Source organism: Gymnoscopelus microlampas (assembly GCF_963454915.1).
Source record: "Gymnoscopelus microlampas genome assembly, chromosome: 3".
Taxonomy (NCBI): domain Eukaryota; kingdom Metazoa; phylum Chordata; class Actinopteri; order Myctophiformes; family Myctophidae; genus Gymnoscopelus; species Gymnoscopelus microlampas.
The window spans coordinates 53,497,262-53,523,782 of record NC_139940.1 but is presented as its reverse complement, the minus strand read 5'-3'; the positions used below and the strand labels follow the sequence as shown (position 1 = coordinate 53,523,782).

At 41.7% G+C, this 26,521-nt stretch overlaps 1 protein-coding gene across 1 annotated transcript in view; it reads right to left on the bottom strand.

Moving 5' to 3' along the window:
* Nucleotides 1-7,378: 7,378 nt before the first annotated feature.
* ankrd28b (ankyrin repeat domain 28b) overlaps nucleotides 7,379-26,521 on the bottom strand; it is a 71,705-nt gene continuing 52,562 nt past the window's right edge. Inside the window, exons 15-28 of the mRNA XM_084053171.1 lie at nucleotides 25,267-25,378; nucleotides 23,565-23,591; nucleotides 23,113-23,187; nucleotides 21,854-22,055; nucleotides 20,560-20,647; nucleotides 19,344-19,461; nucleotides 18,406-18,625; nucleotides 16,245-16,332; nucleotides 15,099-15,182; nucleotides 14,187-14,332; nucleotides 12,682-12,764; nucleotides 11,386-11,468; nucleotides 8,928-9,019; nucleotides 7,379-7,981 (exon numbers count right to left, since the gene is read on the bottom strand). Coding sequence (XP_083909297.1) covers nucleotides 7,686-7,981; nucleotides 8,928-9,019; nucleotides 11,386-11,468; nucleotides 12,682-12,764; nucleotides 14,187-14,332; nucleotides 15,099-15,182; nucleotides 16,245-16,332; nucleotides 18,406-18,625; nucleotides 19,344-19,461; nucleotides 20,560-20,647; nucleotides 21,854-22,055; nucleotides 23,113-23,187; nucleotides 23,565-23,591; nucleotides 25,267-25,378 — 1,714 coding nt within the window. The 3' untranslated portion in view covers nucleotides 7,379-7,685. The remainder of the gene's footprint in view (nucleotides 7,982-8,927; nucleotides 9,020-11,385; nucleotides 11,469-12,681; nucleotides 12,765-14,186; nucleotides 14,333-15,098; nucleotides 15,183-16,244; nucleotides 16,333-18,405; nucleotides 18,626-19,343; nucleotides 19,462-20,559; nucleotides 20,648-21,853; nucleotides 22,056-23,112; nucleotides 23,188-23,564; nucleotides 23,592-25,266; nucleotides 25,379-26,521) is intronic.

Here is a 26,521-nt window from a genome sequence, read left to right as displayed (position 1 = left end):
TATTCAGTATTGTAAGAAGACAGAACATTCAGTATTGTAAGAAGACTATCTGGATTATTGAAGAAACAGACACTCATAATGGAAGATGTAAGAACTTTTTTTTAGATCAGTGGAGAGAACAAATGCTGGATTTGACACAAACACCTTTAAACAATTTAACATGAACAGAAAATGTGTAGTTTATGTCTATTGGACAAATATTAATCTATTATAAGTGATAATTTCCTTTATCTGAACATGTTAATGCACATTATAACTCCATGTGTATTACAGAAAATTCAATATCTGTATTATTGAAGAAACATTTATGTAACGTTGTCTCATCCTGTTGATGCACTTCATCACGTGAGCATTATCCTTTGCAATATTCTAAACAACTACAAAGACTTCAAATCCAGTCCTATGATGTGCTGATCAGAACAAAGGTCAGTACGTTATGGCCATTTGAAATAATAGGTTTGACAGGGGCCAGTTTGGCATTGCAGCCTCCTGAAGGTTTTGAAAGTGAGTAGGGTTTTTACACTCCTTCACTCCTTTTGGTAGGGCATTCCACATTTTTGTTGCATAGCATGAGAACGAGTTCATTCCCTTTGTTATGCCAAATCTGGGTTGAACATGATCCATGGAGCTGCCTCTGGTGTTGTGATTGTGGACTTTGTGTGGATTGTGGACGTTTTTGAAATAGTTTGACAGGTACAGGGGTATCCCAATGTTGTGCCGTATCTTGTAGACCAGGCCCATTAAGTTGCTGTACTCTGTCCTCAACCCTGAGCCATCCAATCCTAGCAAAATGAGCAGGGGTTAGATGGGTTGTATGTTTGAGGCTAAGAAGTAGCCTTACTAGTTTGTTTTGGGATGTTTGGAGCCTTATTTTTAAGGCCTTGGTGGTGTTGTAATACCATGAGGAGCAAGCATTTTCAGGTCAAGGACGCCCAAAATGATATGTTTTTGGCCGCGGACCCCCATCTGAAAATGATCTGTGCCAGGTACCCCCCAGGAGAGAAGATTTGAGTTAATAAAACTCAAGGATTTTTATTGAGCTCGGCCCTGGCCTCCCTAGGCTGTGGGGGGAGTGTAGCTCCCAGGATCACTTAGAAACTGGCACGGGGTGAAAAAACGGTTACAAAAATCGTGGGATAAAAAAATATTCAATTCAAACACTCAAAATGATTCAACATTTTCCAAAAATAGCAGATCTGCAAGCTCTGTAGATCTGCTATTTTTGAATAGCCACCATATAAATGGATAAAGTGGTTAACATGATTGTGATGCACATTTAGCTGGGGACCCCCTGGAACCCCCTCAAGGACCACTGGGGATCCTCGGACCCCACTTTGAGAACCACTGCTCTAGGCAATTTTAATGATAATGATTTTAATGGTGGATCATTGGTAATTATACATTTATATCAACACTATTCCCAGCAGGGGGCACCACCATCACATAATGTAGGTCACTACAATAAAACACCGGTCAATAAATTATGGATTTCAGCTCAATAGTCAATGAACAAAGCATTGTTTAAATGGCTTGACTCTGGGATTAATTGAATACATAGGACCGCAATGGAAACAAGTCCCCAGGAATTTTTTTGTTATCCTTTTAACCTTAAAGTCTGACTGTAGTCACTGTACCTTGTGATGTTTACATTTCTGTCTAATAATTAAATCAATCACTGTCCATTTTTTATTCAGTATTAGTCGAGACCCACCTAATAAAATATTGTATAGAATTCATGCATATTTGTAATATACATTTACAAATGATCATCTGGATACATTTATTGGCTGCAGCTTGTTTTAAACATGGCCTTAAATGTAAAAAATGTTGTATTATTACAATACATCTTTGCTGGGATTTATGATTAGGCTCTATTCACAGCAGCCATATTGTGAAGAAATGCAAAGGTGTTACCAATGATACTAATGAAGGCTCTGTTCCATTCTGGTCAAACAGAGTCAGGGTGCTGATATTGTGCATGTTGGCTCACTGGAAACGGCCAAAATGGCCCCTTAGGGGTGTGTAACTCTGAGAGTGTACAAATGGAACCAAATGGACCCGTAAGAAATAAGATGAGCTCTAAAGCATATTATGCTACTTGTGGTGGAAAGTAACTAAGTAAATGTACTCAAGTACTGTACTTAAGCACGATCTGCTATTTAAAAAAAAAAATTATACATTTGAAAACTATCTGCATAATGAGTACTGTCTACTTTTGGTACTTTATAAGTACACGTTTACACTAATACTTTTGTACTTTTACTCAAAATTTTAATTCCGAACTTTTACTTGTAATTGAGTATTTCTACATTGCAGTATTGATACTTTAACTTTTTTTTTTGGTAAAAAAATGTGAGTACTTTTTCCACCACTGGCTACTAGTACTTGATGTGACCAGTGACCACCAGTCACCACACGGTGTCGCCAGACTATAAAACAAAACCCTACAAAGTGTGAATTCCTATGCTGCTTTCAACATTATAGACAGTGGCGTTATTGCTCTTCAAACTTCCTCAGAGTGGATACATAATACATAAAAGTATAAGACAGGCAAAATAATGGTTATGGGAAAAAGGAACAAACCAAAATAGTCTATAAAATATGCACATACATAGCTTTGCTTTGTATATAAATAGCCCTGTCGGTGACAGGATAGGTGGGCACCTCTGTGTTAAATTGGCTATTTTTTCCAAAATGTTATTAATAAAATATTTACAAAATGTTTTGGTGTATACATGATTAGAACGTGCATTCGACAATTAAAAGCTAATGTCTACAATTGCTACAAAACCTGTATATCCACATTAACCAGTCTTTTTGGGGCATAAACAAGAAGTTGAAGGATAAAAGAAAGTCTGATAATGATGTACAGTCACTTAAGTGGCAGCAGTTGTGGCGGTAAAGTTAACTGGTGTCTGTAAATAGGACTACAGTGAGACATTAATTAACATTCTAAAATGCTATACAATACTGAAAATAGCAGTACATACCGAAGATGGTGCCTTCTATGCGTCGGTTATTGTGCTCATCATTTAGTTAGTACTAAAACCCATCGGTCATTAGAGCACATAGGTAGGTTACCTAATATATTCCATAAAGAAGACTCACATCATTATTAAATAACATAACTCATTTATTTATTACTCATAAAATATACAGCAATCTCATGTACTGAACGAATTCAGGGGAGCAATGAATTCACAGTCAATTTCTTATGTACATGCTAGTTTCGTCCCTCTTAAAAGAAAAGGAGAAAAACTAAAGTCTCCCCCTCCATTCTAGCAAACGTATTGTAACGTTACATATATTTTCCAGTTAAAACGTGTGTCAAAAGAGACAAACCAGGGGAGTTCTGAAGAGGCAATGTTCAGACATATAGGATCAAGTGGTTTTCATGTCCATTCATGTAAAAGTTAAAGCAAGCAAAACCTGTCATCATATATTGATTAATATGAGCAAAATAAAGGAAAGAGAACATGTTTCAAACATAAGGAAATCAAATGCTGCCCTACTGGTCTTACAGTGTTTCTCCTCATGAAGCATGAAGCCTCACTTCCATATCAGTGCTTACCATAAAACCTTGCAGTTCGTACTTGCCAAGTGTGCATTGTGTTTTTGTTTTTTTTACCGTTATGTTAACCCATTGATACCTGGAACGCATCTGTGTCACTTTAGATGTCTTTGGCTATTCAAAAATAGCAGATATACAAGCTCATAGCGCGGCACCGAGTGCCGCGCTACGAGCTTGTAGATCTGCTATTTTTGAAAAATCGTGAAAATTATTTTTAAATATTTTTTTCCGATTTTTTTTTTTTAGGATTTTGAATTTTTTTAGACGCTGCCTCAGGTCTTAATGGGTTAAGTGCCCTCCTGTATGCCCTCGTCTCTCCTCAGTAACAAATGAAGGCACCAAACGATGACAGAAATAGAACCGAAAAGAAGTACAATTTATTTATGAAAGCCTAAACCTCAAAAGGATAGTTTCAAGTTGATCAGCTAAAAAAGGAAATATGCAGATAGTTTTTTTTTCTTAAATCATTCAGGTCAGCAATTACTGTGATTTGATTTTTTTCCCCCCACTAAAAGGACGAGGCGTTTAAGACATTATGAGCATACTAAAAGTTCCGGTTCATAAAAAATAATTGATTTCCCCTCCCTGCCTCCCATATGGATTACAGACTTGGGAGGATAATGTCTAATTTATGCCCCATCATGCGGTGGTGTGGCACGGCGGAAATAGCTGATCTGCAGGCGCACGGCGCGTTGTAGCCGCAGCGCTTGTAAATCGGCCATTTCTGGTACACGACACCGCCGTAAACCGAAGCATAAATCGTGCGTAAGTGCGTTTCTGACCGTTGTGTGTGTAGTGTGCGATTATCAGCCTATCGGACTCCACTTGAGGTGCGTTCGGAATGTATAGGCTCCGAGAGCACCAGAGTGCACCCTGGGTGCTCTCGGTTTGTTCGGAAATTCAGAGCGGCCGGAGCGTTGCCGTTTCGCAGTGGTGTAAAGTAAGTACATTTACTCAAGTACTGTACTTAAGTGCAATTTTGAGGAACTTTTAATTTACTGGAGTATTTCACATTTTCAGTACTTTTACTTCTACTCCACAACATCTCAGAGGCAAATATTGTACTTTAGTTACTAGTTACTTTGTAGATTTGATTATTATTACAAAACATATTAACCCCTTCAGCCCTAAATACATTTGGGCCATTTGAAAGTAGCCGATCTACAAGCTCATTGTGAGCTTGTAGATCTGCTATTTTCAAAGGATTTTCATACAATTGAAAACTTGTGAAATGGGACATTCTGGAAAATGAGAACTTCCTACTTTTGTTCTTTGATACCAATACTTTTGCACTTTTACTCAAGTACATTTTGATTACCAGACTTTTACTTGTAACAGAGTATTGTATTATGTATATATACTACATTGCAGTATTGATACTTTTACTTGAGTAAAAAATGTGAGTACTTTTTCCACCACTGCCGTTTAGAAAATTCAAAGTGTTGCTCTTTGGGAGCAGTCAGAGCGCACACTGACCACTCTGTGGGAAAAGCCGGGTTTGTCCCAAGTGCCTGAACATTGGAGGAGGAAGTAATTGCAAAATGCAATGTTTGCAGCTTGTTTGGTGCTCTAGATTTCTGATACTTCTCAAACCGTTTTAATGTCAAGGACCCCATAACTCTGAGTTCCGGGTCCATTTGGTTCCATTTGCACACTCTCAGAGTTACTGACCCAAGGGTCCATTTGGAACCTCAGGGCCCTTGAACCACACTTGGAGAACCACTGCTCTAGACAGTATTCAACACGCGGTCGTGTACCAAAACAGGTAATAAACACGTTCATAAAAATGGGTTTTAAAAGATGAAACTGGCAACGTTAGTTAATGAGTATCTATTCTGACCGTTTGTAAATTGACCGATATCGGCACGCTCTATGACGTCGACACCAGAGCCCTCTGAAATCAGAGCAGATCCTCGGAGCGTATTTCCGAACGCACCCATTATGACACAATTGCTCCACTCCACAAATCAATTAACAATCAATTACACCTCCGTTAAAAAAAGAAAGAAAAGAAAGAGCTAAATTCAATCCACTTCTACAGTTTTAAAACAGGCTGAAAATGTCTCGGCCTCCTTCGTTTTGGTCCCTGTCTGCGTTGCTCTGAGTGAAGTGCTACTCCCTCGCCGATCGTGTTTTATTGCCGTAAAAGAAAGGAACGGAATCCCCGACTGCCCGGTACAGTTTCTACCGCAGCCAGAGGACCGCTGGGCTCGGTAGCAGTGTTGATTTTGACAGCAAATTCTTATTTAGTTTTAGTCACAGTCTTTTGGATAAAATTCCATTTATTTGAGTCATCTGAAATGTTTTAGTTTTTGTCTAGTTTTAGTCGACTGAATATCATAAGATTTTAGTCGGCTAAATCTACAGTTGATTTAGTCTACTAAAATGTATTTTGGCGGTGCCTTGGTGGCGTCGTAATGGCTGATTTTACACTTGGTTGCACGCTGAAAATAGCTAATCTACAAGCTCACAACGCGTTGTAGATCGGCTATTTTCAGAGCGCAACACCCGAGCGCAACCAAACATAAAATGAATTGTCTTTTAGTTCTACTGGATCTCATCTCCACTCGTCCCTCCATAACATTTTTGTCTAGTTTTTATTTGTTGACGAAATTGTCAATATATTTAGTCTTAGTCATCATAGCTTAGTTTTTATTTAGTTTTCGACGAAATCAACACTGCTCGGTAGGGATGACGTACCGGTACGGTTTCTACCGTAGCCAGAGGACCTCTGGGTTTGGTAGGGGTGATGCAGCAGCAGCGGCGGCGGGCGGGTGGCGGCCCAGTGGGGGTCCAGTAGCTGCTGGAAGAAGGACAACATGGTGATGATGAGGTTCTCCTCGACTCTCCTACGTCTCACGTTGTTTGAGGGGGGGGGGGGGGGGGGGATTCTTTAAGGCTCCTTTTGTGGGCTCGTCTCCTATCCTGCCCCCTTCCCAAGCTGGCGGCGGTGATTTTTAAGACACTGTGCGTGTGTGTACTGTGTGTGCGTGTGTGTACTGTGTGTGTGTGTGTGTGTGTGTGTGTGTGTGTGTGTGTGTGTACTTGTATTTCTATACTTCTGAGGGCCAAATGTCTCCACTAATGTAGTGTGATAAATGTTCCCGGTCCTCACAAGGAAAAAAACAACAACATTTTTACAGTTAGGTTTACAATTAGGAAAAGATTCCGATTGGGTTAGGACTAGACATTTAGGGGTTAGGCATAGTTATGCCTGATTTATACTTTGTGTAAAGGGTGGTTCACTTCAAGCACTATAACCATAATGAAAATAACCTCTGTTCACCACTGTTTTTGTTATAGTTGTAGTATGGACTCTGCCATTCACACTACCGGTAGTTAGAATGTTTTTTTAAACTAGGTCTTTATAGTTAAGAGTGCTTGTTGTGAACGGCCCTCAACCACTTGAACTCCAGCATGCCTATTCTGGGGGGAACATTCAAAACAAAAAAAAATGCAGATCTACAAGCTCAAAACGTGTTGCGCTGAGACGCGTTTTGAGCTTGTAGATCTGCTGTTTTTGGCAAAGAGATTTGGCGTAGACAGACAAAAAAGTGGTCCGAGGACAGTTAATGGGCTCTATGCACAGCAGCCATATTGCTAAGAAATTGGGCCTCTTCCTTACATCCTTCACAGGTTTTACCAATGATACTAATGAAGGCTCCGTTCCATTTCATGCACAGTGGTTCTCAAACCCTTTCATTTCAAGGACCCCCATAACTCTGAGAGTGTACAAATGTGTACATTTGTACACTCTCAGAGTTAAACACCTTTAAAGGTGCCATTTGGAACCCCCTCAAGGAACCATGAGGGTCCCACTGGTGTAGCAGAGTGTTTCCAGTGAGGAAAAAATGCACAACATCAGCACCCTGACTCTGTTTGACCAGAATGGAACAGAGCCTTCATTAGTGTCATTGGTAACACCTGTGAAGGAGGTAAGAAGAGGCTCAATTTCTTTCCAAAATGGCTGCTGTGCATAGAGCCTATTCAGGCTTTGAGGTTAGGGTTACAAATGTGCATGTCCCCACAAGTGTAGTAATACAAACACGTGCGTGTGTGTGTGTGTGTGTGTCGGTGTGTGTGTGTGTGTGGAGGGCCCCCCGGGGGTCCCTCCTCAGTAGGTCTCTGAGTCGGAGTCGTTGAGCTCCTCGTCCTTGTAGTAGGTGTGGTGGTGGTGGCTGATGTTGTTGAAGCTGCAGTAGGAGGTGTGGTGGCTGCGCAGGGCGGGCAGGCCCTTGGAGGGGCTGCTGCCGCTGCTGGTGGTGCTGGTGGTGGTATTGGTGGTGTAGTGGTTGATGGCACTGAAGGAGGAGGGGGGACAGGGGGACACGGGCATCATGGTGGCCAGGATGAGGGCCAGGCAGTCGGCCACGTCCTTGTTGGGCGCGCACGCCAATGCCGGTGTGTAGCCTGAAAGGGGACATTGGTGGCCGTAATGCAAGGTTAGTATTCGTTTTGACTTTTTTAATAGTTTCCCCCTTTTTTCTTTAATTTGGAGGTTTTAGTCAGGTGAGAGACTAAAAAGGTCAGAAATACCGTACAAAATATTATAATTTAAAGGGATAGTTCACCCCCAAAATGACTTTTTTTCTATCGATTTGTTACCCCATGGAGACTTGAATTCATGGATATTTTTTTGTTTTTGTCACATTCCAAAGCCAATGATTTGATGACCGGCAGCGCTTCCGGTAGGAGACACAAATAGTCTCCTTTGTGTCTCCTACCAGAACCACTGCCTATCGGTCCGCTGGTCATTCAATAATTGGCTTAGGAATGTGACAAAAACAAAAAAATATACATTAATTTAGGTCTCCATGTGGTGACAAAACCGTTTTTTTTATTTTTTATTATCCCTTTAAGTTTAATTCTACTTCTTGTTATTTTTACTAGTTTTAGTTAAAGGAAGACTTCACCCATTTTCAGTCTATCTTCATATAATTGGGCCTCACTAATGCTGATGATAATATGTTTTAAAAAAAAAAATCTACTCGGTCTGTGTCTCAGAGGAGGGCTGTGCACAGTTCAGAAACCCGCCTACCAATGACATCATTGTTGGGTAGGTTTTTCTTATAAATGTTTTTATTAACACAAGAACAATGGCTTCCATTATAGCACGCTAACATTCCAGGAATAGAAAGCCTGCAGTTTCTATTAGCTTGGATTCCCCATCGATGATGTCACTGGTAGGCGGGTTTCTTAACTGTCCACAGCCCTCCTCTGAGGGAGTTACACTTAGTTGGCGCTAGTTGTGCTCTACAAGCTCACAACACGTCGCATTGCAACATGCTGTGGGCTTGTAGATCGGCTAATTGTGAAACAATTTAACAGAAACGTGTGGTTATGTGGTTAACCTCACCGTTCTCATCAACAGCTAATACGCTGGCTCCCTTTGCCAGCAGTTCTTGTACAACCACAGTGAGGCCATTTCTGGCAGCAACATGGAGAGGCCTGGAGGGAAGAAAACAACAACACCATTATGTCTCACAAGAGACGTCCTACATTTCCTCTGTGCCTGTTACTTACTAGCAGGCCCTAGAGGTTGTACTGCTTTTTATATACAAGCTCACAACCTGTCGCAGTGCAACGTGTTGTGTGAACTTGTAGATCGACTAGTGTCACCATTTGAAGTACTGCCAAGAACGACTTCTGATGCGACGTCGTCCAAACGCCCACGCTGCCAAGGTCGACTTATGACGACTTTTAGATTTTTTTGGTGTGGGGGGGGGGGGGGGGGGGGGCGCTGTGAATGATCTAAGCACCACCGATGAAGAGTACAACCAGATATCACGTGATCGCAACAACAAAACATCTAGGCATCTTCCATGTTAAAGGATTTATAAAAGATGTATAAAATATCTGATTTCTGTTTCTGTTTTCTAAGGTGTTTTTCAAAAAACAAGCCAAATTCAAACGGCCATGGCTCTGCAATGGAGGATCGCGGCCAGCTATTCCACCACCCCCCCCCCCCCCCCCCCCCCATTCTACTGGACGGGTCACGGGTCCATTCACAAGAAGTGACTCCGGGTCCGGGTCGGAGCCGGTATGCACGGTTCCACTAATACCCGAGTGGACCCGGCGAGCGGTGGGTCTCGGGGCTCAGACTGTGAGATGGACGGTTCCATTAATACCCGAGTGGAGGGGGGGAGGTCGCTCAGAAGAAGACAGACTGGCAGTGACGCAGTCAATGACTGGCTGCTATTTATATTATCATATCACTACATAATGTTATATCATTGACCTAAATGGCGATATATTAACAAGGATAGGATGATTAAAACATATGTCTGTATTAGCCTTGATGATCGTCTTTCTTGACCGAAGGCTCTGTCTGTAAATAACTTTGGACAGGTGGAAAACTTTAGTTAAACTTGCAGAGTGGCGCATTACTTTACCTGAGTTACATCTTCTGATAGTTGTACTTGAATGTTGACATGAAATAATAATCCTGTTTAGTGTTTCACAACCACGAGCAAAGACTACAGCGCAATATTAACGGCGCTGATCATCAACACTAGGGTTGTCCGATATTGGCTTTTTTACCAATAACCGATATACCGATATTGTCCAACTCTTAATTACCGATACCGATATCAACCGATACCGATATATGCGGGGATTATTGTGATTAGGGTAAGCTCAAATTTCATATCACACACACCATATACAGTAAGAACTCCTGTAACTTATTTATAAAGCAAAAAAAAAAAAACGATACCGATATTTTCCCGATATCAATTTTTATGCTAATATCGGCCGATAATATCGGGAGGCCGATAATATCGGACATCCCTAATCAACACACACGTTGAAAGTCTAGGACAAAGATACCAAGGATTCGACAGTGACGTCACTATGCAACAAGGAAGTAGCGACGGACGATATGCCATGTTGTTTTAAAAATAGCAAGGATTCTTCGGCGATCTGATATGACATCACCGACCAATCCTTGGACATATTTTACCCACTCATTTATATACACCAGTTATATCAAATATTGTCGATTAACGTAACGCTTTGGTTAATGGTTAAAATGGTAAAATAGTCGAGTTAATATCATAGCATGTTGTTACCGGTATACTCTGCAAAGCACAATGGAAACTCCAAAGCCAATTATAATGTTAAACAACATTAAATGTGGTTTAACATTAGACATTTACGTGGATTATAGTTGGCAATGAAGAAGGATTACAAACATCTAGAACGTGGATTTATTTTTGTATAGCTGTCCAATGAGCATTGACTGGGATTATACATCACAACCACGGAGGCTACGTTAACATTTAGGTAAGAAAGTATGAAACAAATCTTATTTAATGCTGGACAACTTGTACTAATGACGTTGGCAAACAATTTTGCGTTCGGGTTTTTCGGAGGCTCGGGTTATGTACGGGTTCGGTTCTTGTATATCACGGTTCTATACGGGTCGGTTTCCGACAGCTCTCGGTGCTGTTCGGGTCCGGTTCTCAATTTCCAATAATGGCCCGGGTCCATTCGGTCAAGGGTATTTTTTTCGCGGGTCCATTCGGGTATCGGTCCTTCATATTTGGACCATAGGCCGGGTCCATTCGGTTCCGGGTAAAAATTTCACGGGTCCATTTGGGTTCGGGTATTTATATTTGACCCGTGAAGACCTCTAGTCTGTAACTCTAAAGTGTTCAAACGGAACCAAATGGACCCTTACAGGACTAACTCTGAGAGTGTACAAATGGGAGGGTCCATTTGGTTCCATTTGTACACTCTCAGAGTCATGGGGGTCCTTGAAATAAAAACACTGATGAAACAGGAAACCCAGCGTTGACGTGGTTCATACGCACGTTTGTAAGGCTGCGTTAGTAGCGTTGATGAGGTTCCTGTCTGTGATCTTCTCTAAGATCAACAAGGCACTGGTTTCATGTCCCTGTGAAAAACATTAACAACAAAAACAAAAACAAAAAAAAACAGTCAGCACATACTGTAGACTGTAGACCTACCAAACAGGTTAATGCATTACATCATAAATCAGACAGCAGAAACCCCCCCCCCCCCCAAAGAATAAAGCTAAATCAAATGCAGCATTATGTTACTGGATTAAGAGGTCAATTCATTCCAATTAATGGTAATTACTGTAATATTTGCCATGGATTGTAACCTGTAAACTGCAAATGAGTCAACGTATTGTTTACCTTTAATTTTTATCCCACGATTTTGTAACCCATATTTTTTCACCCAGTGCCAATTGCCAAATGTAATCCTGGGCGCTACTCTCCCTCTGCCAGCCTAGGGAGAGCCCAAGCTGAAGCTCATGCCTCCTTCAATGCATGAGGAGCAAGCAGGCCGCTTCTTATCACCCGACAGGGGGGAGGTTCCCTGGTTAGACGTAGCGCGTGGAAGGAACACGTTATTCCAACCAGTTCCTTTCTCCTCCATCAGGCGCCCTGGCTGACCAGGGGGAGGCAGTATAGTGACCAGGATTACTGCATGTTTTTGTGAGGGTATTAAATACCCTAGGAGACACGGGGAGAACATGCAAACTCCACACAGAAAGGCCCTTTCACCAACCCCACCTAGAGTCAACGTATTGTAACAGAAAACCTCTGTGTTGTTACGCAAGGACCCAGGCCTTCTGGCCCGGCAAACAGCCTACTGTAAAGCATTCCTCCATGTCTACCGAATTCATGTTCATAGTTTTTAAGTTTCAATTAAAAAATCCTGCTCAACCCTGTCCTGAATCATACTGTAGACAACACCCGATGGATACAGGTGGAAATATCAGATGCTGTAGAGCAGTGGTTCCCCCAAAAAATAGCAGATCTACAAGCTCACAACGTGTCGCAGCGTGTTGTGAGCTTGTATATCTGCCATTTTCTCTGGAAAAATGTTCCAGGGAAATTTCTATTTAATTTCTGAACATGTTAGATGTTTCTTATTTTTGAAAAATATTTTAATATATTATTATTATTATTTGTTTTAAATGTTTTGAAATAATAATTAATTATTTTTTGTCATAAAAGATAATAAAAAAGGATATTTACTCGTGACCCATAAATGGGTCCCAAACCCACTGTTTGGGCGACAGTGCTGTAGAGCGTGTAGACAGAGCAAACAAGCGCCACCATAATGTCTATCCATACCTTACTGCAGGCCAGGTGAAGGGCAGTGTTCTTGGCTGCATCCTGCAGTGTGAGATCTGCTTTTGCACTGCTGACCAACAGCTCTGAGACACAGACACACACACACACACACAGACAGACAGAGATGGTGATTCATTTACCAACGTACCAAACATGCAGAGCCACAGGCTATACGAGAGAATAAACCTGGTTGATGCCGAAGAGTAGGCTCTATGCACAGCAGCCATATTGGGAATGAATTGGGCCCCTTCCTTACTTCCTTCACAGGTGTTACCAATGATACTAATTAAGGCTCTGTTCCATTTAGTGTGGCACAGTGGTTGTCTTATTTTCAAGGACCCCCATAACTCTGAGAGTGTACAAATGGAACCAAATGAACCCGTAAGGGTCCATTTGGTTCCATTTGTACACTCTCAGAGTTACACACCATTTGGGAGTCAAAATGGAGTGTTTCTAGTGAGCCAACATGCACAATATCAGCACCCTGACCAGAATGGAACAGAGCCTTCATTAGTATCATTGGTAACACCTGTGAAGGAAGTAAGACGAGGCCCAATTTCTTTCCAATATGGCTGCTGTGCATAGAGCCTATTGAGGACTTTATTGAGAACTGTATGCAAATGTTAAACCAGATCAGCAATATGGAAGGCCATGAGGGCCAAAAATGCATACATTGAAAAACGTAAATAATTGAAATAATAAAAAATGTAAGACCGGGAACGCATCTGTGTAACCACTTTAACCGTTATGTTATACTTTGGCTATTCAAAAATAGCAGATATACAAGCTCATAGCACGGCACCGAGTGCCGCACTATGAGCTTGTAGATATGCCATTTTTGAAAAAAAAAATTGGAAAATTTGTGCAAATATTTGAATATATATAATGTTTTAAAGCGAACATTTTTAACCCATTTTGGGCAGGAACCCCTATTTGTAACTATACCTTTCAAGACAGGAACCCCTTTTGGGTTGCTATGTACAGTACAGTATATAGCAACATACATTTTTTTAAATGTTTGAATACATATTTGAAGTTTTTCAGAAAACCTAGATCAGGATTTAGAAGGTGTTTTTAGAATCGGCCTCAGGTCTAAATGGGTTAACTCAAATCTTTGCTTCTGGGGGGTCCCTGGAACAACATTTTGAGATGGGGGTCCGCGGCCCAAAAAATAACCTGTTAGGATTTAGAAGACATTTGCAGAATCCCCCAGAAGCAAAGATTTGAGTTACAAATGTTTGCTTTAAAAAATATATATATTCAAAGATTTGCACAAATGTTCATGATTTTTCAAAAATATAGCAGATCTACAAGCTCATAGCGCGACACTCGGTGCAGCGCTATGAACTTGTATATCTGCTATTTTTGAATAGCCAAAGACATCTAAAAACACAGATGCGTTCCCGGATTGAATGGGTTAAGTTGATATGCCCTTATCCTCAATGCCATCAATATAATTTTCAAGAGTCAAAACATGTCATAGAAAATAGTTTCTTGGTACTCACCAACGGCGTTGGTCTGTCCGTTCTCGGCTGCCATCATCAGAGGGGTTTTCCCCGTGGCGTCCACGCTGTTGACCTGGGCGTTGTGACTGAGCAGCAGCTGCAGACATTCCACGTGGTCGGTGAAGGCGGCCGCGTGCAGCGGCGTCCTGCAAGGGACACAATCAGACAAACACTCATTTTATGGCACTGTAGGGCAGTAGATTTCAAAACGTTTTCGTGCCGAGGACCGTCAAGTTGATATGCATTTGGCTGCGGATTTTTTGTTTAAAAAAGCAAAATTATTAAAAAAATCATAAATAGCAGATGGCATGGCACGAAGCTTGCAGATCTGCAATTCTTGAATAGCAAAAGTATAAAATATGGAGGGGTCCCCAAGGACCCCAGCTGTAGGGGCCACGCCGTCTAGAAGAGGGGTCTGTCTGTCTGTGTGTGTGTGTCCGCAGCTAATCTCACAAACCAATGCCTTCATTTTTATAGTGACAGTGAAGAGAGACAGGACATGTGGAAAGAGCGAGTAGGGGAGTGAAATGCAGCAAATGGTCCGGCCAGCCACGAATCAAGCCGAGGACTTTTACAGGCAGTCAATGGAGCGGCAAATAACTTTGGAAATCAACATGACATCAGAGAGATATGATGTCACAGTGTCAATATGACGTAGATCTACAGTACATGAAAGCCATGTCTTTATTAGACCACCTCTTGTTAATAATCACAGAGCCACCGGAAACGCTGCTTTCAATATACGTTGCGTTTACGGAAGTTTACATTTGCAATTTCCTTTACTTTCAAAGTTAGATGCATACCATTGCTTTACATACTGTGTAGATCACAGACATGAGCCATCGTGTGAGCAACATGTCTGGTGTCATGCATGCTGCAGTGCTTGGTTTTGGAATGAGTAACGTTACTAACCTGTTTTTACTATCTGTGGTGTTGACGATGGCCGGTCCCAGCGTGTCGATCAGCATCTCTGCAGCACCTTCATTGTCATGGATTCTACAGCGCACAGAACATTACATTTACAGTCCACACATTTTGAGGCTCATAACAGCCATCCACACTAAGCAATATAGTAAAATATAATAATTATAACTTTAAATATAATTATAAATATACTTTTCACCACGGTCATGGTGACAGATGTGGACTGCCATTGGCAGCGATTTCTATCAATCTGTCTTATTGCAAAAAAATGTTATTGCTCTGTCTTATTGCAAAAAGGTACGAGCGACACCCTGCTAGATACGCGAGTTGTGGTCCAGCGAGAGCTCCGCCGGTCCGACCGGTTCGAACCTCCCTGTGTATAGGGAGGAGGGGTACGGACACTCAATGCTCGTCTCGAGCAGCTTGCTTGTAAACAGCCTATTCATTTTTGGTATGAAATAGGCCACGTAGTTGCTCAATCTTGATACATTTCATAACTGCTGAATGTTGTTATCAATATTCAGTACTTCCATGCAGTAGTCAAGTTTCTGTCCATCTCAAGTCGTGTCAAGTGTATACGTCTAAGTCCACGCCTACTGCAGAGCACAGCACGCTTCTGGTTAGCTAGCTGGCGCTCTGTCTCGCCACAGCAGCAGCGGCAAAGTTGAACTCTGACGCTCTGCTTTTTTATGGCAATGAAACACAGCTGGCTGGTGTAGGGTGACCACCTTCAAACAGACCCATTGAGGGACAGACGTACCCGTTCCGCAGGACATCACGCGCGCGCGTGCATGAGGACCTCCCGAATTTTTTTTGCGCGGTTCTGGCCGGATTGGGTTCGTTTTTGGTTTCTTTATTTCGGTTTTAGGGTTAAGATTAGGGTTAGGTTAGGGTTATGTTATTTAATTCTTATTTTTGCGTGATTTTACCGATTTATTATCAAAAACAAAATTGTTTTTTTTGTTTTTTTTTCATATCTTTCATTTTCGGGACATTGCTCTGCTTGTGCGGGACGCGGGACAGATGGTCCAATTTCGGGACTGTCCCGCGAATTTCGGGACGGGTGGTCACCCTAGGCAGGTGTGAATTCAGCATCAAGATGTGATTATTGCGGTATAACAGTGTGGCTCTTACACAGCACAGTGCAGCGGGCTGAACGCGTTCCCCTCGCTCTTGTGAAAGACTTCCTGTTCCAGCAGGACCTCCACACACGTATCATGACCTGGAAGACAGAGAGCAGTACATCATAGTGAGCCATGTTTTTTCACGGAGGCACAGTGAAACCGTCCGTGATTAGCAACCATCGGGGGATCGATCATACTGCAGAGAAATATTCTGTGGTTCTTGAAAGATTAGTCAGAATGCATGGATTAAAGCTAGTTTAAATCTCACGACTGAAAATGTCCTAATGTGCGATTCGTGAAACCGTGTGAAAGGATCCACCACACACACACACACACACTAGCGCCGATTCCTAAACAATGAATGTACAATTAGGATGCTTTAGTAATATTGTTCCTGCTGTTCTACATACTGCCAACCATGTGAAGAAATCACAGATTCAGGCTTTAACCTTTGATTTTATATGATCTACAAGCTTACAAGCTTGTAGATCAGCTATTTTGGATTTTTTTTACATGTATTAAATATGTCAATAATTTCTTTGTATGATTCAGTTATTTGTTATATCTTCCCTGTGCGATTTTTTATTACGAAGCCTAAAAGACTTCATAATGTTCCAATATGTTTATGAATAACACAATGAAATCGTTAATCGCAATTATTTGAGTGACAATTAATCATCAACTTAAATTTGTAATCGTGACAGCCCTAATGGTGTCAAGACAATGACGGCACCACTGCTGTGACATTCAAACTGGTCAGCGGCAATCTATGAATGCAAGCAGGACACAGAAGTTTGTTTTTGTTTAATACTTTTGGAAATATTTAACTTACATCTTTATAATGCCAGTCAAAGGGGCTGTGATCGGGCTGGAACCTTGTTGTGGATTGGTAAAAAAAGAGAATTGGATGTGGATTCTGAGATCTAGATCATTTCTTAAGTCATTCAGTGCCACTGGACGTCTAAGACGTCCGTTGATATAAGCCCTGAGTGCCACTGGACGTCTAAGACGTCCAAAAAAAAACAACCTGTTCAGAACCCAAGATATGATGATTTGAAGATTTGCTGCTCCATCCACTCTTTGTTTAACTTCTTACTGAAAAAGGCTGTATCTCGGGTCCTAAGCACTTTTTTTTTTACAATGAATTTTGGCTGTGGCACTCAGTGCCAAAATTCCATAAATAAGCTGGGCACTGAATGAGTTAATTTGTTTAGATTTTTTTTTTTTTCACAATGGGGTGTGAGAACTACTGATTTAGAAGGCATTTGTGGAATCGGCCACAGATCTTCTATTTATTTATCGTTATTATTTAGGGTTGTCCGATATTGGCTTTTTTACCGATAACCGATATACCGATATTGTCCAACTCTTAATTACCGATACCGATATCAACCGATATCGATATATGCGGGGATTATTGTGATTAGGGTAAGCTCAAATGTCATATCACACACACCATATACAGTAAGAACTCCTGTAACTTATTTATAAAGCAAAAAAAAAAAAAAAAAAAATTTTTTTTTTTTCAAAAACCGATACCGATATTTTCCCGATATCAATTTTTATGCTAATATCGGCCGATAATATCGGGAGGCCGATAAAATCGGACATCCCTATTATTATTGTTTTTTTAACTCATTCAATGCCAATGACGTCTTTTGACGGCCGTTTTCAGTTGGCCATTAGTGCCAATGACGTCTTTTGACGTCTCCTAAATTTTTTTTTTTTTTTTCAAAAAGCATATATATATTTTTTTGAAATCTCAAAGGAACTAGGAGAAAACAATTTTCAAAAAGTTAATGCTCCATCCACTTCAATGTTAAAAAAGAAACGGAGAAAAAAATTACATTTTTCTATATATAGTCAATCATGGCACAGGGATCAACAAGCTTGAAATAAGCCTGGCACTGAATGAGTTAAGCAAAACCCTCCGTGATTAGCAACCATCAGGGGATCGATCATACTGGAGATAATTATTCTGTGACTACTTGAAAAAAAGTAGCTTTTTGGGCTATTTAGTGGATGGCAGTGAATGAGTTAATATTAATGTCATTATAATTAAAATCTTAGTGTTTTGCCAATTATTTGGGGGCCCACTTGCAATAATATCCTCATGGCTGCTCTGAGCTGTGTACAGTATGTCAATGCGTTGCTGTGTGTGACTGTGTTACCGTTGTAGCAGGCCCAGTGCAGGGGGGTGTAGCCGTGGTTGTCCGTGAGCACGGGCAGCGTGTCCACAGACTGGGCGGCGTGCAGCAGGCCCCCCAGCACCCCGATGTGACCGCACGCCGCCGCCAGGTGGACCGGAGTCCTGCCTTTACAGTCCCGCACCAGGAAGCTGGCGCTGTGTTGGAGCAGGGCGTCCACGCACTCCTCGTGGCCCGTCACCGACTGGCACACACACACACACACACACACACACTTTAACATTTTAGGATTGTAAATTCTTGCAATTTTTGTTTGGTAATAACAATACAATTTTTTTTTGTGTTTTGACTCTCAGCCTAGAGCCGAAAAATTGCAGATCTACAAGCCGGCACGCAACTATGTATATAAATCATGTTTTACTCTAAATCCCAACCGCAACCTTTAATCTTTTTCTAATTGTAGATCTAAAAATCTATTTTCCAACCATAAAACAACATTTTTCCCTCACAATGTCTAGTGCTCATATTCTACTACACTTGTGGGGACATTTGGTCCTCGTATTAACACATTCACTGCCAGGCACTATGTACTCGTTTTTTTTTTAGAAGCTGCCAGGGTTTTCGATTTTTCTAACCTTTTTAACCTTTTTTCCCCCTCATTACACACCCAGGAGTCTAATAGGAATTGGGGGGGGGGGGGGGGGGGGGAAATCCGATTGCGGTAATCCGTTCCATTTTCTAAAGCGAACACTTGTAAAACATTTTGTTCCAGGGACTCCTCAGAAGCAAAGCTTTGCACAAATTTTCACGTTTAAAAAAAAATTAGCAGATCTACAAGCTCATAGCGCGGCACAAGCTTGTATATCTGCTATTTTTGAATAGCCAAGAGAAATCTAAAATGACAGAGACGCGTTCCCGGATTCAATGGATTTAAGAGAGAACGGTGAAGAGGTGCTCCTTACTCCTCTGTGCAGAGCGGTCCTTCCCCATCGGTCTTTGGCTTCGACGTTGGCTCCCTTGTTGAGCAGAGAATACACACAGTCTGTGTGTCCACTCAGCACCGACAGCATGAGAGGGGTTCTGAACACAAACACACAGCATTAGAAGGGTTCTGAACACAAACACACAGCATTAGAAGGGTTCTGAACACATACACACAGCATTAGAGGGGTTCTGAACACATACACACAGCATTAGAGGGGTTCTGAACACATACACACAGCATTAGAAGGGTTCTGAACACAAACACACAGCATTAGAAGGGTTCTGAACACATACACACAGCATTAGAGGGGTTCTGAACACATACACACAGCATTAGAGGGTTCTGAACACAAATACACAGCATTAGAGGGTTCTGAACACAAACACACAGCATTAGAGGGGTTCTGAACACATACACACAGCATTAGAAGGGTTCTGAACACAAACACACGGCATTAGAAGGGTTCTGAACACAAACACACGGCATTAGAAGGGTTCTGAACACAAACACACGGCATTAGAAGGGTTCTGAACACAAACACACAGCATTAGAGGGGTTCTGAACACAAACACACAGCATTAGAAGGGTTCTGAACACAAACACACAGCATTAGAAGGGTTCTGAACACAAACACACAGCATTAGAAGGGTTCTGAACACATACACACAGCATTAGAGGGTTCTGAACACAAATACACAGCATTAGAGGGTTCTGAACACAAACACACAGCATTAGAGGGGTTCTGAACACATACACACAGCATTAGAAGGGTTCTGAACACAAACACACAGCATTAGAAGGGTTCTGAACACATACACACAGTATTAGAAGGGTTCTGAACACATACACACAGCATTAGAACCACAAGCGCGCGCGCACACACACACACACACACACACACACACACACACACACACACACAACACACAAAATGTCCAGCTAGGGCCCTATTTATGCAGGTGCCTTACCCATTATCCCTGAACTTCTTTGCCATTTTGTACTATTTTTAAATAGTAACATTTTCAAATAGTTCAACTAGCCGATCTACAAGCTCACAACGTGTCGATGTAGATCGGCTAGTTGAACTATTTGAAAATGTTTTTTAAAAATAGTACAAAAAGGCAAAGAAGTTGGGGGATAATGGGTAAGGCACCGGCATGAATAGGGCCCTTAGTATTTTACTGTATCCTTACTGTCCATTCCCGTCTTGAATGTCCACGGCACACTGAAGGTCGGCGTTTCCGATCAGCAGTCGTAAACATTCTGAATGGCCGTTTGTGGCTGTTTGGGGGGGGGGAACAAATTAAAAATTCTCAAACAGCACTTTCTTAGTCATTAAACACATTAATTCATAACAATTAATGAAGATGTTTGGTCTCCCACGAGGAGGACGCAGGTTTGAACCCCGGGTAAGACATGAAACTTTACAGATTTAAATGAGCTTTAAATGAGCGAGGTAATACAAGAGCAACGTCACAATACGCGTTATGTTTTGCTTGAGTGTTTTGCGTGAGTGTTTTGAAAAATGTTTTGAAAATAGCAGATCTACAAGCGGGCGGGGGGCATCACCGACACATCACTGGCTGCTATTTATACATTATTATATCACTACATAATGTTATATCATTGACCTAAATGGCTATGGTTGGTTACATCAACAAGGATAGGGTGATTAAAAAAAGGTTATGTCTGTATCAGATATGATTTTTGGACAGGTGGAAAACGTTCGTTAAACATGCAGAGTGACACATTACTGTTATGAAACAGGAAGTAGCATGGATGAATCCTTGGCATCTTCATGTGACCGACTCAACTTTTTTGTCCGCTCTTTGGAAAATCCTGGTGACGCAAGGTTATACTGTAGATTCACGGCCGGGAAAACTTGGAATTCCCGGCCGCCTTCGCGGACCGGTGGTTGCGAACCCCTGCTCTAACCGCAAGGCCACTGAGCTGGTAAAAATGGACCCCAACTCTGAGAATGTACAAACGGAACCAAATGGACCCGTGTGAGGGCCCATTTGTACACTCTCAGATTTAAATGGACACTCAGGATTTTACTGTGTCCAATAGTGATGTGCGGGTCGGGTTTTTTCATGACCCGCCCCGCCACGGAACCCAACCCGTCTCAACCCGCCCCGCGAACCCATGTATGGCTCAACCCGCCCCGCGACCCGCGGTGAAAAAAAAAATCATAATAGCTCAGATTTATAAAGCGCTCTTTTAAGTACCCAAAGTCGCTTTAAATGTCTACAGTAGCACAACATTGTCATGGGCTAAATAAACAAGCATGTTGTTCAAAATAGGGGTTTTTGTTTTTATTTGCGTGTGAGAGCGGTTGACCCGCTCACCCACAGCCCGCATAATTGCCTCTGAAATCCTGACTCGACCACCCGCGCCGCGGGTTGACCCATAACCCGCGGGACCCGCGGGTTATGGGTCGGCCCGCTCATCACTAGTGTCCAACTGTGGATTGGATTGAGAGGTTACCTGCAGCGTGGATCGGCGTGCGTTTCAGGGTGTAGTCTTTGACCAGGATGGACGCTCCCTGGTTGATGAGGACGTCCACACACTCCACGTGGCCCTTGAAGGCCGCCAGGTCCAGAGGCGTTCGCCCCTGGCTGTTCCTCACGTCCAGGTCCAGCAGAGACTGGACCAGCACCTCCATGGCGTGGTGGTGTCCGTGGTACGCCTGGACGACGACATCGACATCAAACACGGTCACGTTAGTAAAACGCAGACACCAAGTCAAATACAATCTATTTATGAAGCACATTTTACCCATTAAGACCTGACGGCAGTGTAGGAGGGGGCCAACCCCTTTCAGAGCTTTATAATCAAATAGGAGAATCTACCAGTGGTGGATCGCATAACTAAGTGCATTTACCAAGTACTGTACTTTGAACACTTAAGGCTTTTATACTTCGGCGTACCAACGGTGTTGCACAAAATAGGGACACCTGGTAAGTGGTTAAGTAAAACGTACAGGTATTTCCTTTTAATGTTATTTTATACATCTTCATTTCAGAGCGAAATATTGTACTTTTTACTCCCCAGGGCCCTACATTTATTTTTGACACTCTCCGGTGGCAAGCTAGAAGACTTCTCTAGCTCCTGTTGTAAAATTGCGGACAGGTGCTCTTTTATATACTAGATATAACTCTAAATATAAACTCCCCTCACTTGGTACACAAGTAGCGTGTACAGGAAGTGGTGTTATTCACAGCTAAGTGCAGAGAGGAAGTGGTGTTACAATGATGGTTCATTTGGAGATGCAGATGGACTCTTCAGATATCTTCCCAAATCTCGCAAGAGTGTGTTGCTGGGATAGAGAAAGGTCGATAACGAAGTTGATTTTCTCCGGATTTGTTTATCTAAAACAAGCCATTTTAGTATGAAAATCTTGCAAATATTGTGTGTCTTGTGACGATCAGGTCCAATATTTACTTCAGTGACCATGGAGCTACAGAATGATTCAGAAGCTGTGTTCACGTTCACTCTTGTATTGGAATCAATAGACTTCAACCTGTTTCCTGTCTCCTAAAAAAGGCGTCCACCTACGTCACGCAGATACGGGAAGTGAACCGGAGATGGTGAGACTCGCTATTTCCGTCTTGGCCCACAGCCAAGTGCAGGGGGTAGATACAGGAAGTGGTGTTACTCACAGCTAAGTGCAGGGGGCTGATACAGGAAGTGGTGTTACTCACAGCCAAGTGCAGGGGGCTGATACAGGAAGTGGTGTTACTCACAGCTAAGTGCAGGGGGCTGATGGGAGCTCTGACATCAGAGTCGTTCAGGAGGTCCGTTCCTGAGGTCTCCATTAGCTGAAGGAAGCAGCATTGTACCACCGTTACTATGACAACCCTGACAGCAAGCACTCAGCATCTCACGTGTGCATAGAAGTGTGAATTTTACATGTCGTCGCCGTCAGGCAGAAACCTTGTATCGCCATGTTTTGTCGTAAATTAAGGCTCTAACTTCATCATACAAGAGTGTCGCACTAAAATAGGGAAAATAGCAGATCTACAAGCTCACAACGCGTCGCGAAGCGGCGCGTTGTGAGCTTGTAGATCTGCTATTTTCCCTATTTTAAAATGCCTTTAAAATAATAATACAAAAAGGAACAGTTTTGGACATACAAGGTTTCCACCCAACAGCAAACATAATAAGTACTAATACAAATGACAAAAATGACACTCACCACATCTAGAGGCGTTTCACTGGCAATCTGTAAAAGCAAAACACAGTCAAGCACTGTATCACACAATATGGTAGAGAGACTATCGATTACTTTTTCAATTAATCAAATAATCAAGAAGCTTTTTTAAAACATTGTTTTATTATTATTATATATATAAACCAATTGATTAACCACTTATTATTAGTTATTTTATACTTTTCCAGCACGGTGTCATGTAAAGCTTGTATTGTTGAAAAAGTTAAAATTTTCATATGCATTTAGTACTTTTGGCTTATAATGATATGCCCAAAATAGGGACTGATTATTAATTGATTATTTTATTAAATTATCAATTATTTTTTATAATTGATTAAATTGATTTGTTTGATTGAACGGTTGCATCCCTAACATGGCATTGTCTATCTGTAGCAGCACATGAGCTTGTGTCGTGCGGAACATTTTAAAAGCCATCGAAATAGACACGTGAAAATGTCTTGTGTTGTATAGCTTGTTTCCTGGGTAGCATCCATTTAATTTCATCACCATGCTAATTCAATGACAGCACTCTGGGACCCTTTGAAGCTCAAAGGTGGGGGTCTCATTCAATGACACAGCTGTGATAGGAGGAGGCTGCTTCTCTGGTTTGAAAATGGTACTCGGGGTCGATTGTGACAGCACATTTTTATATAGTTTTAGTCGTAGTGAATGAAATTCAATGTTGTTTTAGTATATTTTTTTGTCATTTGAAATGTTTTAGTCAAGTTTTAGTTGACTAAATATCATAAGATCTTAGTCGACTAAACCTATAGTTGATTTAGTCGACTAACATACATTTTGGCGGGTCATTATGTTGTTGCGATGCCCGATTTAAACTTAACTGCATGCCGAAAATAGCCGAACTACAAGCTCACAACGCGCTTGTAGATCGGCTAACACCCGTGCACAACCAAGCATAAAATGACTCGTCTTAGTTTTACTGGATATCTTGTCCACTAGTCCCTCACTAACATTTTCATCTAGTTTTTATTTGTTGACGAAAGTAACAATATATTTAGTCACAATTTCAGTCATAATAACCTAGTTTGTATTTACTTTTTGTCAAAAAGGTAGACATTTTTCGTCATAGTTTTAGTCAATGAAACTAACACTGGAACTCATCCTAAATAACATCAGGGGCATTCACATCAGGCTCTCTGTATTGGTGAAGCGCCCCGTGTGTTTTCTATTTTATACTTGTATACTAACCCTAACCCTAGTACGATGGTGTCACGCGGCACCAAAATAGCCGATCCACAAGCTCACGACACGTCACACCAGACACGCTGTGAGCTTGTAGGTCTGCTATTTTTGTTGGCCTATAATAATGACATGGCCCAAAATAGGGAAACCAGGTTGAAAGTGGTTAAACCGGTACTTGACCTAAATAACAGGGACAGTCACATCATTCTGTGTGTTATCGGTGAATGTACTGTGTGTGTGTGTGTGTGTGTTTTATACGTACAGTTGGTGTCGTGCAATTGAAAATAGCAGATCTACAAGATCTGCTATTTCTACAAGCTTGTAGATCTGCTATTTTTAGGCTTACGGTAAAGAACGCTCACATTTTCTTTTTAAATGCCATTCATAAAAACGCATCCTAAAATGCTGATGTCCTCACAAGTATAGTAATACAAATCCTGTGTGTGTGTGTGTGTGTGTGTGTGTGTGTGTGTGTGGTTCTGACCAGCTCTAGGCAGAGGCGATGTCCGTAGGCAGAGGCGTAGTGCACAGCGTTGTAACCCTGATTGTCCCGAATGCCTGGTTTAGCATCGTTCCGCAGTAAGTATTCCAGGCACCTGCTTACAACACAATTTAGGCATTTAGCTTTATCCAATACAGTAAAGCAAGGTGAGTATGTGTGTATCTATCTAGCATCATATTGTAAAAGCAGTGTTAAAGTTACAAGTCAAGAGACCCCATAGGTCAGTGGTTCTCAACCTTTTCAGGCCGTGACCCCCCCCCCCCCCCCCCCCCCCCCAATTGGCAATTGACAATTTGGCCAGTGTTTGTCCAGTTTTTATTGTATAGTTGATTGATTACTTTTGATGCTGAAACGGTATTTTTTTTTTGGTATTTAAAAGGTCTTAAAAGTCCTTAAATTGTCACTTCACTGTCATCTGGACCCCCCCCCCAAAAAAAATAACAACTAAAAAACAAAAAGAATCATGTGGAGAGCCCCCTGGGGGTCCCGACCGACATGTTGAGAACTACGGCCATAGGTGAATGTTTAGGGTGAAACACCCAATGCTCTGATCAGTGAGTCCCCGGTTTGCTGACTGTTATCTCCCTACTTTCTCCCTACAGTCACTGTCAAAAAAAGACTACAAATGGCGCCCAAGAAATATATTAAAAAAAAGGTTACAAGCCAAAGAGCCAAGAGAAAGACAAGCAGGCCTCTATGTAATCCAAATAACTGAAATCAGTCGTAGCGACTGAGAACTTTAACCCATGTTTTCTTTGTTGTCCCATTTTATTTATTTTTTGACTTTTTTTTCTCCTTTCTTCTAGTCGTTATGCCAATAGGCTCTATGCACAGCAGCCATATTATCACTTCCTTCACAGGTGTTACCAATGATACTAATGAAGGCTCTGTCTGTTCCATTTAGTCTAGCACAGTGGTTCTCAAAGTTTTCAATTTCCACAACCTCCATAACTCTGAGAGTGTACAAATGGAACCCGTAAGGGTCCATTTGGAAACCCCATGAGGGTGCCTAGACCCAAATTTTAGACCCACGGGTGTAGCAGAGTGTTTTCAGTGAGCCAACATGCACAATATCAGAACCCTGACTCTGCTTGACCAGAATGGAACAGAGCCTTCATTAATATCATTGGTAACACCTGTGAATGTATTCACAATATGGCTGCTGTGCATAGAGCCTATTCCTGATTTGCAATGTATTCTAGTCCCTTGTCACTGCCAACTCTTACAGTTGGTCCTA